This window comes from Manis javanica, chromosome 4 (assembly GCF_040802235.1).
Source record: "Manis javanica isolate MJ-LG chromosome 4, MJ_LKY, whole genome shotgun sequence".
Taxonomy (NCBI): domain Eukaryota; kingdom Metazoa; phylum Chordata; class Mammalia; order Pholidota; family Manidae; genus Manis; species Manis javanica.
This window is the reverse complement of record NC_133159.1, coordinates 52,024,726-52,038,351: the sequence shown is the minus strand read 5'-3', so window position 1 is coordinate 52,038,351 and position 13,626 is coordinate 52,024,726. Positions and strand designations below refer to the sequence as shown.

At 34.7% G+C, this 13,626-nt stretch overlaps 1 protein-coding gene across 7 annotated transcripts in view; it reads right to left on the bottom strand.

The window, feature by feature from the left end:
* EFCAB7 (EF-hand calcium binding domain 7) overlaps positions 1-13,626 on the bottom strand; it is a 55,945-nt gene that overhangs the window by 3,625 nt on the left and 38,694 nt on the right. For 6 of the 7 annotated variants that reach the window (XM_037024289.2, XM_073234063.1, XM_017648467.3 and 3 more), the window contains 3 exons: positions 9,956-10,104; positions 2,489-2,698; positions 368-475 (listed from right to left, as the gene is read on the bottom strand). In XM_037024289.2, the coding sequence (XP_036880184.1) occupies positions 368-475; positions 2,489-2,698; positions 9,956-10,104 (467 nt within the window). Of the gene's footprint in view, positions 1-367; positions 476-2,474; positions 2,699-9,955; positions 10,105-13,626 lie in introns of all 7 variants that reach the window. The other variant, XR_012130192.1, reaches the window with a different exon arrangement.

The following is a 13,626-nucleotide window of genomic DNA, read 5'->3' as shown; positions in this document are numbered from 1 at the left end:
ACTATCAACAACACTAATTTATGTTTTTATGTGATGTTCAAAAGTGCTTTCATGAATATTATTTTATGTTTGTCTTTACATTAATCTTGTGGAGTACCTAAAGCTGGTGGTATTATATTAATTTACATTTAAAGGGACAGGAACAGAGAGGTGAAGGGAACAGGCCATAATTATTCAACCAAATAGTGAGAACTGGATTAGAACCAGTCTCCTAACTTCTAGTATAGGATGATGCTAATACAAATCATACTTAAGATAATTTTTTTTCTAACCTTATTTCATTTACACATTTATTCATAGCATTAAGACTAAAAATGTTTCTCAAATTGATAACACAAAAGGCTTTAATTAGAAAACAACACATTACCATCGTAGATTTTGGTGCCACTTCTACTGCAAATATGTTAAGTCCTCTGTTGTTTATGCAGTTTTTACTTAGCTCATTGTTGACATGAATAATCACTTTATTATCTGACTGTAAAAAAAAAGATTTCATAAGTTGCTACCCCTTTCTTTAATAAATACAGACAAAATGGTAATTACAAAACACTTTGTAAGTCTTGTGATTAGAGGTATTCACAGGTTTTATAGAAACACAGAAGACATTATAAAAACACAGAAACATTAGTTCAGATTGGGGTATCAAGGAAGACCTTATGGTAGAAAGGATACTTGAGATAATAGATCATAGATAATAGACAGGCCTCTAGGATAGATAGGAAGCAAGAGAAAGCAGAGTGAAGCTGGTAAATGAGAGAAATGCAGGAGTCAAAGTATTCCCTGCTAAAGAACCTTCAATCACTCCCTGATGACTACAAAGAGGCAGTATAACATAGGACTACCTGGATTCATTTCTCAGCACTTCTACTACTTAGCTGTATGACCTTTTGCAAGTTACTTAATGTCCCTGTGCTCCAGTTTCCTTGTGTGTAAAATGGGGATAGTACTTACCTCATTGGGTTGTTGTGAAAAGGAAATGCATTAATAAATGTAAAGTCCTGGCACATGGCAAGCTCTCAAATATTATTATTACCTCATTTTGGTGAAGGGAAGTTTAATTTTCCTTGAAGGAAAAGGAAGTAAAGGGTTGAGAAACCATAGGTAAATACAGAGCAGAGGGATTAGGATAAAGTAGTGACTCCCTTCCAACCTTTAAATCTTAATAAAACACAGAAGACAGAAAGGAAAACATGCTGGAACTTAGGAATGACTTTCTAAAGCTTTATGATCCTTTTGAAGACTGCAATCTACTAGCTAGGGTCCCTAGCTTATTTTTGTCAAGTTTAAATGTCTCTACCTTGTTTTCAAATAATGTATATAATCTGGACCCATTCTACCTGTTATTTACTTTCCTAATACCCACCCCCAACAATAGAGCTCCTTGTTTCTGCAAAGCAGGTATTCTCCCACTTTCCTTTCCTTAATGTTTCTCCATCCATTGTTTCCCTGCTCCTAAAGGCTGCCTCCCTGCATATCAAATCCTAGTATTTTTTCACACCTCATACCACATGCTCAAATTCCACATCACAGTCCCCTTCTCCAACTTACATAGCCCAAATTAACACCAACTACAAGAGATTCAAGTAAAATAAAACTCTATTGCTCAAACAGTACTATATAATTTAACATTCATTCTCTGATTTCTTTGAGAATATTAACTTTGCCTGCCCACAAAGCCCACAAACTCCTTGAAAGTAGAGGCCATGCTGTATTTTCTAGGGACCCCCGCTGTGACCAGAAGTTACTCACATATTATACATGCACACTGACTCACTTCTCAGCCAGACCTTAAGCACTTTTAGAAATGTAAGTTTCACCTAGAAACTAAAGGAAATAAGCCAGCAGGCCTAAAATCTCAGCCATCTTGAGTAAAGGCTTATGGAAATTTTTAATTTCTAGAAAACTGGGTATCTCTGACTTAAAGAATTTATGCATGTATTCTCTTGACCTTCAATATCGATAGAAGCAGGGGAGATGACCAAAGCTAGAAATCATTGGCTTCATAAAGATAGGTCTGAGTCAATAAATCTAATATTTAATTAGATTAAATGATGGTTGTCCGTAAGATTTCTGATATTGCTAAGTTTGTGTAAAAAGCAGGGGTAATTTTTTTTTCCTATTTTGTTTATATATTTTTAAAACACCAGGTCTATTATCTCAAATGGTTATGTGTGTATGAAAATTTTTAGTAACAAATAAAATACCTCATACCCAGATTATGCTCTATATTCTTAGATCTTCAAATATTTAATTTTCATATTTTAAGAGAAAAATAATTATTTCAAACCTTTAAAATAATATAAAAATTATCATGCCCAACTTGAGTTAGAAACCTGAGAAGGAAAAAGAATAACTCCCATTATAAATATTATTAATACAATATGATATTTAATTACTATAGAAGAATAAAGTAAGAAAGAAGATAGGACATATTAGGACATATTAGTAAACACTGCAGTTATGAGGAGAATCACCTCATAACTGATACCTTGTTTTCAATAACTGATGTTATCCAGGTGTCATGTTTATAAGTATGTACAATTATATTTTCATAGCCATCCATTATTTTAGCATCGCCTTTGCTAAGGACAGATTTACAAATTGCCTTCTCAAGTTGCCCACTGCATGCCTCCATATAGACAGCTTTAATTCTTGGCTTGCATTTGTCTGCATAGATGTCGATGACAAATGGGCATGCCTGATACGAAGAAAAAGCAAACCTTGTTTTAGCCTTTTGATAGAATTAAAAATAAATTATTTCTTATTACTATATTAATCATGTGACATGCAAAGATTCACTTCACCTTTTACTTGTCCTTCTGGTATACTTTTAGGGGAAAATTTTAGTACTACGAATTGAGTAAAAAACCTTGAAATTATGATTTTTTAAAACATATTAACTGATAATGTTCACAGAAAAGGAAAAAAAACTAAAACTTCTAGCAAATCAGTAATGCCTCCTTTAAGTCACAGTACCACCCCTTCCATTTGGTTTAAAGCTAAAATATGTCATATTATTTAATTTAATTTCCTTTTCTAACTTTAAGGCTATGGAAAGAACTCATCAAAAGGCTCTAAAGGAATTAGTATGTTTACAGTTGAAACTTAATCATGGATATAAAGCAACAAAAAGAACTAAACGTAGAAAAATAAATCTACATTACAAAGTTAGTGTAAAAGGATCTTTAAAATTTAATATCTAAAAAATTTTACTGCATTTGGAAATTTATTTTTCTAATATCTACTATGAAAATTAGAAATTAATAAAGGGAAACCTCACTGACATGGCATCAGGAGGCCACAGGGGAAATCTCATACCTACCATGCCTTATCAATTGCAGGCTTCACTGGAAAGAAGAGATGGGTATCTTACAAACCCACACTGTTTTAGCTACTTTACTCTCCAGCAAGAGGAAGAGTTTCTGCTCCCCCAGTAACAGCCCAGCCTGTGAGAAACTATCATTATTCAGCCAATGAGAAGCCACAATACATGGGACTTCCATTTTCCTCCAGTGGACTTTTTCCTTATAACAGCCCTCCCAATTCAGCCCTTTCCTTTATAAAAGGGGGGTCCTCTCCTTTGTTCTCCAGAGGTGCCTGTGGGTTGCCATAGCTTGCTTGTCCCAAGTTGCAATTGTCTGCTATTCCCACACAAATCCATGTTTGATGGTAAAATAATAGTTTAAAAATAATTTTTAGATAGTTTATTTTTAAGGTTAATACTACCTTTTAGTCTTTGCCATAGCCTACAAGATGCTATGCACAGTAACCTTTGCCTCTCTATCCAACCCAGTCTCCTGGCTCACTATGATCCATCTACCCTGATCTTTCAGATCCTAGAACAAATGAAGTTATTTTTATGTATCTTTTTACATGGTACCTCATTCTCCTCCATCAGATTAAAATTCAGGTATCACCTTTGCAGCAAGAGCAGCTCTGGTCTCCCAATCTCCCTTACTGCCCCACTGTTCTCTACTTTGGCCTGTGGCTTATTTTTAAAACATTTTTGAAATGGCTTTATTTATTTTCCACTTAATCAATCATCATCCTTCACAGAATGTGAATTCCATGAGAGCAAAATTTTGACTACTTTATTCATTGTATCCTCAGTGCCTCTTTATTACAGGCTTGCCACATGGTAGGCATTCAATAAATATTTGTTGAATTAAGTGTACACATTGATGGACATCTTATTATTTGAGGGACAAAAGATAAAAGTATGAAGTTAGTAGAACATCAATAGACACATTTATTTTTTCAAGTTTTTAATGACTCTACTCTTTGGCAATAATAAAGTCACTTTTTTAAGAAGAACAGTAGAATAAAAAAAACGTTGGACTAGAAAGCAGAGGACTTGGTTTGTAACTGGGTTTTGCCACTTACTGGTTACATGAATTGGGGAAGTCAAATTCTATGAGGCTTACTTTCTTCATTGAAAATGTGGGAATAAATAGTATATATTCTGTCAAGGGTTGTTAGAAATATCTAATAGGTGATAAATGTGAAAATATTTTATGATGTAGATTTCTAAAAAAATTATAATAATTATAAGAATGTGGAATTTTAAAGGTTAATTTTTTCAGCACTGGTTTTTCAGATTCTGGTATTATTTTGCCATTTTGCAAGTCTTGGTTATCAGTGTTATTCAACCAAACAGTATTAATATTTAAAGATTCACTGAAAATAAAAATCTTAAATGGTCTTTGTTAAAGACATATTATAAATCTTAAAAAAAAAATATCTGCTCTAAAAGTTGCCCTATAACTATATTATTTTTTCTGTTCATGGGCTTAATCTTTTATTTACCTATTCTCTTTCTCCTACTAAGTTAATATAGGAAGAATACAACAAGCAAGAAAACTATTCATCATAAATTTTTCATTGTAAAACTATTAATATACAATAAGGAAGATGGGGAAGACTGTAGTAATAAAGCCTGGCTTAGGGTATCTACTTAAATTTAGCACAAAATTGGAATCTCACTACCTGTTAGCCAAGAAGAAACTAAAGTATAATGTGTCACATAGCTCTCCAAATCTAAAAAATGGAAGAATTTCCCAGTTCTGAATTCTAAAAGGAATTATACTATAAAATCATTATTTAAAAAAAAAGAGGAAAAACTAGACATGTGTTTTGCTTATCAACATTTAATGAAAGAGCAAATTATTAAGTTATAATGATAAAGGGACAATGCCCTTGTAGTAAGAACAATAAAAAATGTTATGTTGCTCTTTGACAGAGGATCTGCCTTTATAGGTTGATCTAGGGAATGGATACTCCTTAACTCTAAGACCTAAATTTAGGAAAATTACTAAGAAAAGTAAAGTCAAAGTGATTGGGTATGCCTGACTATAGAGGGACAAACTGAGAGTGCACAATGTTATAGAATACTTAAAATAAAATAAGCTTTGTCTTGGTTCACTAAAACCATTCAAATAATGAGATTTCCGACAACCCTAAATCCTTTCTCAAACACCAATCTGTAACTTATACTTTGGTTATTCTTTGTGACACAATACCTACTAATTTAATAGGTGGGATCAAATTATAGCTCACCTAGACATTAAATTACCTACATTATTTATGATTTAATAAATTTAAAAAGAAATAGTTACAGAATCCCTATGGGCAAAGAACTTTACAGGTCTATTCGAACCAATGAGAAAACAGCTCATAAGACTATAGACTGAGTCTTCCTAGATGATCATAAATCCTTTTTTTTACAAACATAAAAATGTTAGGTCATGCTCTAGATATATTAACTCAGTAACAGAGCATATCAAAGAACTATTGCTAATCAAAGTCAGTTCCTTTATTTAATAACCTCCTTGTCTCAGAGCAATTACAAGCCAGAACTAAATTAGTTAAAAAAAACTTCAGATCTTAGATGACTCCTTTAAGTCAAATGTTACCATATGCATAAATCCCTATTGCTAACAGAAATTACCTAGAATTTTATAACAATTGATTAATTACAAACTGTTCTTTTTTCCTTCTTGTATTATCATTTGCTAATGAAAACCTCTCAGTCCAACTCTATAATCATTCCTGAATGAGGAGAATGTCTTCATTGTGATTCTATAAATCAAAAAGTACCATACCCAGAAGAGAATTTTTGGATGCTCCAATAACAGATCCTGATTTAATACTGTTTGTTGATGAGTCCTATATTAGAAAATAAAAAGGACAATACCAGACTTAACATACAATAAGTAGCCTAATCTCTTTTGTAAAATCTATTTTTTTACCAGAAAATGGATTAGTTCAAATGACTAAACTGTGGCTTACTCTAAGGCATACCAAAGCACTAAATTAAGAGAGTGAAATATATAAACCAATAGTCAGTATGCTTTTAGAATAACTGACTTTTAAAAAATGCCACAGAAAAAAGTTTTTTTCTTCATTATCAAGCATCCTTTAAAAATGAACAAATTCATTATTTAATACCTAAAGTAACTGCTATCATGAAGGAAGAGACTCAAAGTAAAAGAAGTTCTGTAGAAGCTAAAATATTATAGATACTATAGGAATACTTTAAAAGTACTATAAAAATACTTCAGAAATATTTCTAACAGATCATTATACTAAACAGAATACTCTGACTAAAGTCCTTATGTAAAACAACAAGAACAAAATTAAATAAATCCGTGGAGAAGCTCAAGGATTCTATCATGGATACACAAAACTTGGCAGGCCAAATTCTGAAAAGAAACACTGCCCATGATCAAGTTGTAAGAACCATGAGGATAAGATCTGGCAAAACCAAAATGGCCATTTGGACACGATATAAAATCTTCCATGAAACAACTCAATCCAATAGGAACAAACTGGCTAATAATATTAAGCACTGAAGAAAAACTTTCTTAGGATAAAGAAGGATGTGGTCAGTCCATGCTTTATAACTAAACCTGGAAAAATTATGGTACATAAACTGTGATTATGCTCTAAAAGACTTTCTGAGCATTTCCAAATTTATTTTATACAGTTGACTCTCCCTCTATTGTTTATGAATATATACTACTAGTAATAGTATATTTATTTTCAGGGTGGGTCAAAATATTTTCCTGTTGAAAAGCTACAACCATCATGACTATTTAAGACTTACCAAATTGATCCTGTGACAAGGGATACATTTAACTGAAACAATTATTCATGAATTTAGATTATGTAAGTGTGCTCCCTACTCAAAAACATTTTTGTCTTTATCATTCCCAAACCTCTAGAAAAATGAAAAGGGTCTTAACAGAACTGGAAAGGTACATCCTTTAAAGATCCTAAAGTGAGGTTCTTCAGAGAACCTCCAGCAGTCAACAGTCCACAGAATTAACTGCTAACGCAAGAACCTCTGAAAAACATACGAGCATAAGAAGTAAGCAGCTTCCTCTCAAGACCATTGGAACAAGATTCTACTATAGGTTATAGTCTTATTTGCACACTCCTGTTTATTCAAAGGTTTCCTCTTTATTGATTTAAGGGCATATGTCTAACTTGACCTATTATGTTCTCCTTATTAGTAACAATAACTTGCTTAAGGCTAGGCTTTAAGGAAAAAAACGCATTTGAACTATGAGAAATACAAAATGCAACACAATATTCTCCCAACACAAAGAAACAATATACCAACAGTTCTGCTAAGAATGATTATATCTCTTGTGTAGCTAGTATGTAGAAATCAGCTACTGATTATTTAATGCCAACTCAGAACCAAGGGTAATTATTCTGTACAGCTACTATTTAGGCTATTTCAAGGGTAGGACTATCCAGTACCTTCAATGGGTTATATATTTCCTTACATACTCCCCAAAAGAATAAAAACGTTTCTGGGAAAAGACTCCTATAGCAATTCCATTCCAGATCATCCAAAAAATTGTTCCTTCATGTTGGTTGATATAGTAATTAATATAGTCTAAGTCCTGAGGCACAACATGCCAGTTTAAATTCTTTAACTCAAGCAGTTATAGATAATAAAAAAAACTTGATTTTTCTCTTGACCAACCAAGGAAGAGTCTGCACCAATGCTAATACTTCATGTTGTACCTGGATGAACACTACAAGTAAAACCATCTATAATTAATTAAAAGAGCTAACTACAAAAGGTTATACAAAATAGATTTGAGGAATCCTTGGGACTTTTCGTAACTAAATCTGGAAAAATCTAGGATCTGATTCTGGAGTATCCTCCAGTCCCTTCTTATAATACTAATACCTGTTTGTCTCAAAGTTTAAATATTGTCTAGAGTCTTAAAACTCACAAACTGAAAATCAGATCTCCACAGATGAAACCTCTTCAAAGACAATCAACAATAACGGTTGAGTGAATCTTTGATGGTTTCTACTACAGCTTTAGCTGGATGAAAACCAAAAGGGGAGATGGAATAAAAAAGTTCCCACAAACTTATGAAAAATTTATTCTGTTGTCATGGTAACAAGTGCCATTAGAACTGTTTTAAACCTGTTAAACTGATCTGCAACAACTTATCACAATGAACACATTTTCACAAGCCAACCACTTTTTTAAGTCAGGCATCAGGAAAGACTCAGGTCAATAAATGCAATGAGGAGTGCCAACCAATAGTTTCACCCAAGGAACCATGCTTCCCCAAAACCCTATAGAAATAAGATGGACATTCTGTTATGCATGGGGAGACTGAACTGGCCAGCCTAACTCTCCCTTACAGTAAACAATCAACTCAGTTTTGTCTTTTTATTTTAGTTACTGAGTAGTGGTCTCATCACCCTTTGACATTTTCACTGTATGTAAATTTTTATCTTTTGAATTTTCAATAATGGAGTATATATTATGAATTCAGTAAATGAATAAATTTTAAATTAAGAAAGTTTCTTCTGAGAAATACTTCTTGCCTATGTTTTCAAAGGTCAATGACATCAGTATATGCTCTAAAATGTCTTAAATCGCTCTTAACTAGTTTCTCTATTAAGTGAAAGCATGTGTAGCAGAAACAATATTATTCACAGGTTATATGCTGATTTTGCACAATAGTTAAAATGTGGGGTCCACTGAATGCTAGGTTAAAGTAAGATATAAAAAGTTACTGTAACCATTTACCTCCTGCTACTAAAAATGGCAAAAAAAAAATTATAGAGAACTTCTCAATGAGGTTTATAAGGAATTTTGAATGACATCAAAACTAGGAATTCAATCAACATCAAACCAAAATTAAATCAATATACCCAAAACTTAAAATTTGTTGATGTCAGTGTTACCCTCCTAAGTCGATTTATTTATAGAAAGGACAGATGCTATTTTTAATTTTAGGAATATAAACAAATGTATTATTGTCTAATATGTGGTCTGAAAATCTTAAATTATTCATTTTAAACCTGACACAAAAGTACAGAATTTTAGAAGGCCTAATTTTTATTATTCCTCTGCAATAAAATTCCTCTGCAATTCTCTGCAGGTCTTATTCAACTTTACACCTATCACATTAATAAATAATAATGATAGCTTATGCATACCTAGTGCTTTTTATGAGCAAAGCACTGTCTCATGTGTTTTACAAATATTAACCCAAGGTGTATACTTTGTCAAAAGATCAGAATTCTGTTCTCATACAGACTTATTTCCCCTTTATTCTAAGACAGCCTTTCTTCTGCTAGGATAAAGAGTTTCCCTATAGAAATGAGACTTTAGCAACTCAAATAGCCATCACCAAATTAGAAACATTAATATTTTAAATTACCAATTTTTTCCTGTATCTCATATGCTTAAAGTCCTCTGTTCCTGAATTATTTGAATGTGGCAGTAACTAAATTTCAGGTAAAAATAGGAACTTGCATAAATGAGCAGAAATACACTTGCACCCAGCATTCATTCATATACTGAAGTTCAAGGATTTGAATGCCAAATTCAAAAGTAATGTGTTAGGAAAATGTTCATGGGGTAAAATATTATGTACATTAAGCCTACTGCAAAACTTTAAGATTGCTTTACCTCTGTCAATTCCAGAGCTTTATTGTAGCCCATTGAGTGTAGAGTTACCCAAAGGTCACGAGGATCTCCGTCTCGATCATTGGCTTCCATGAGATTCAGATCCATAAAGCCCTGCCTTGTTAGTTCATTCTTTTTTGTATCAAAATTCTCTGTTAAAAGAATCAAAAGTTTCTTTCATTAAAGTTTCATAATTTTAATTCATACATTTAATAAAATATCTATTATATATTATGATTTTTTAAGTATTTTTAAGGAGGCCTTATATATCTGTGAGCAGTATAAAAGTAGAGTAAGAATGTTTGAAAACATGCTGGAGAGAGCACAAACTCCAACACAGTGCACAATTTAATTTTTCAACAAAATCTGAATTTATAAATATAAGTATGTCCCAAAATTAGAGGAAATCATAACTTTTCTGGGTAAATTCCAAACTGCTTGCTTATCTAGAGTATGTACTGATATATATTTCAGGAAATTAAAATGCTTCCTATATATTTGTCACTTAAACCCAGCAGAATCAATGAATTTGATGGAATACCCAAATTTTATATCAAAATACATTTGATGTAAAACTATTGCTATTTCAAAAAGGGAGATGTGTATGGTCAAATTTAAGAAGACTGCTACAAGCCTAATTACTCTAATTTTAACTGAATTGTCCGCTGGCCCTTAAAAAACTATTAAGATAATGGGGAAAACTTTGGAGTCCATGAATGTCCCACACAAATATAAGTATGTCCATATACACAATGGAATATTACGGAGCCATAAGAAAAAACCAGATCCTACCATTCGCAACAACATGGATGGAGCTAGAGGGTATTATGCTCAGTGAAATAAGCCAGGTGGAGAAGGACAAGTACCAAATGATTTCACTCATATGTGGAGTATAAGAACAAAGGAAAACTGAAGGAACAAAACAGCAGCAGAATCATAGAACCCAAGAATGGACTAATAGTTACCAAAGGGAAAGGGACTGGGGACGATGGGTGGGAAGGGAGGGATAAGGGCGGGGAAAAAGAAACAGGGCATTACAATTAGCATGTATAGTGCGTGGGGGACACGGGGAGGGATGTGCAACACAGAGAAGACAAGTAGTGATTTTACAGCATCTTACTACACAGATGGACAGTGGCTGTGAAGGGGTATGTGGTGGGGGGGACTTGGTGAAGGGGGGAACCTAGTAAACATAATTTTCTTTCTGTAATTGTAGATTAATGATACCAAAAAAAAAAGATTAAAAGAAAATATATAAGTATGTCCATTTTAACATTATTTGTAAGCAAAACTAAACTGACATAGAAGTAGCTAGACATACTTAATTCCTGAATTTGTCTATAGTACAAATAACAAACAGCTACTCATTACAGGTTATATTCTGTTAACTGCCCTACAATAAATATTTTTTTGCCCAACTGCCAACTGTAATATACCCCAGGGAAATGGGTACTCTCGTTTGGGATATCTCTTTTGTATGGATCATTGTGAGAAAAGCAGCAGAGACAAACTGTTTAAAACTGGCTGATCAATAGTATAAAATGTTTATAGAGCTTGGCAAATGACTTCTAACTTCTGCAGGGAAAGAAAGTAAATGTAGGTTAAATTAGATCATAGAGAGAAATGGTAGCCACTAAGATGGAGGCTGGAGCTTACTATGTAGTAAAGCAAGATGAAAAAATTAATATTTGATATTTAACAAAAGGAAATTATTTCAAGGAAAATGTATCTAGATACTGTAGTATAGAGACTATCAATAACCAGTCTACTTTTAATACTTAAAATCTCAATCCTGTATTTTTTAAAAGTTTATTATTACTTGCAGGAGGGAAAACAAAAATGGTGAAATAGGAACGCAAGGTGGAAACCTTACACACACATACCAAGGAAGCAACTAAGTAAATACAACTAACCCTGAAAATGACTTGAAGACTGCAGAACAGACCACTTATACCTGGTGAAGAAGAGAAGACCACACAGAAAAGGGTAAAGCAGCAGAGCCATGACCAAGTGGAACCCAAGCCCTTCCCCCATTCCAGCCCAGAGGTGGGAGGAAAAAGACTGGAGCAGAGACATGACAGGTGCTCAGGAACTCTGTACACCTAGCCCTGGAGATCTGCTCTGGGGGCATGAGTTTACATTGCACTGGGTTCTGATGATTAGTGGGACTGGACACCAGGGACAGTTGGAACACCCTGGGAGACTGAAACTCCAGCCACTTATGGAGGACAGGCATACTCCACAAGTTCTGCTAAGACCTGAAGCAGAGGAGGCAGTTTAAGAGGTTTGCAAGCAGCAGGAGGGGGTATCAGAGGGGAAAGCTGAACAGAGCTCTCTCCAAAGGAAAAAGGACAGGTGGATGATACCTCTGCAGCTCTCCCTTAACCCAACAGGTCAAGCACTGTTGGGAGCCCCAAAGGCTCCATCCCATTCACTGGTGGCTCAGCTCCAAGACTCTTCTCTGTGCCCTGCCTGCACACCAGCCCATTTGGCCCAGCAGCATCAGACTTTGCTGCCTTGTAGGCAGAGGGAGGTTCTCCAGCTTTCACAGCCCTGTTTCATCCCAAATGGGGAGGTGCTTTAAGGAGACAGTTCTGAGAGCTCCTTCCTCTCCACAGGTGACCAAGTCTGGTGCTGTGCACCTCATCCTTCAGGGGGCACCAGTGGTAACTCATTGCCAGAGTGCACCCTGCCACTGGGTGACTCACAGAGCCCCAGTGTGGCATCAACCATGCTCAACCATGCTGTTAACCCTGAAGCCCAGCCACTGTGGCAGGGTGGGTGGAGGGTGTTCTTTCCCACAAGGATACCTGCAGAAGGCACTGCTCTGATCACAGAGGGCTGGCTAAGCCAAACTGCCAGCTGTAGCAGACAAAGACCACTGCTGGCAAACAGACAGAAAGGCGGCCCCGCCATTGCCCACCAACAGCAAGTGGGGCTCCACTACAAAGGAGAACCAGGAACTGGAGAGTAAAGAGTCTTTAGTTTCTGTGCACCAAAGGATGCCTTCTTCATAAAGTCATTACTCTCTAGACTAGAAAGCACATTAGATCCATCTAATACCAGGGAAGAAACACAGAAACCCTGACAAAATAAGGAGGCAGAGGAATATGTTCCAAACAAAACTACAGGATAAGACATCAGAAAGAGGGCTAAATGAAAGGGAGACCAACAATCTTCTTGATAAATATTTCAAAGTAAACGTCATAAATATGCTCACAGATCTATGGAAAAGTATTGAAGATCTCAGTGAGGACTTCAACAAAGAGATACAAGAGCTGAAAAAAAGTCACTTGGAGCTGAAGAATACATTGACTGAAATAAAATATACACCAGAGGGAATGAATAACAGATTGCTGCAAGTAGAGGAGACAATCAATGAGATACAAATTGGAGAACAGGAACACAACAAAGCTGAGGAACAGAGAGAAAAAAGGATCTCCAGGAATGAAAGAATGATAGGAGAGACATGTGAATAACCCAAATAAAACAATATTTGCATAATAAGGGTACCATAAGGAGAAGAGAGAGACAAAGGGAAAGAAAGTCTCTTTGAGGAAATAATTGTTGAAAACTTCCCAATCTGGGGAAGGAAATAGACACTCATATCATGGAAGCACAGAGAGCCCCTAACAAGAAGAACCCCAGGAAGACAACATCAAGACATATGATTA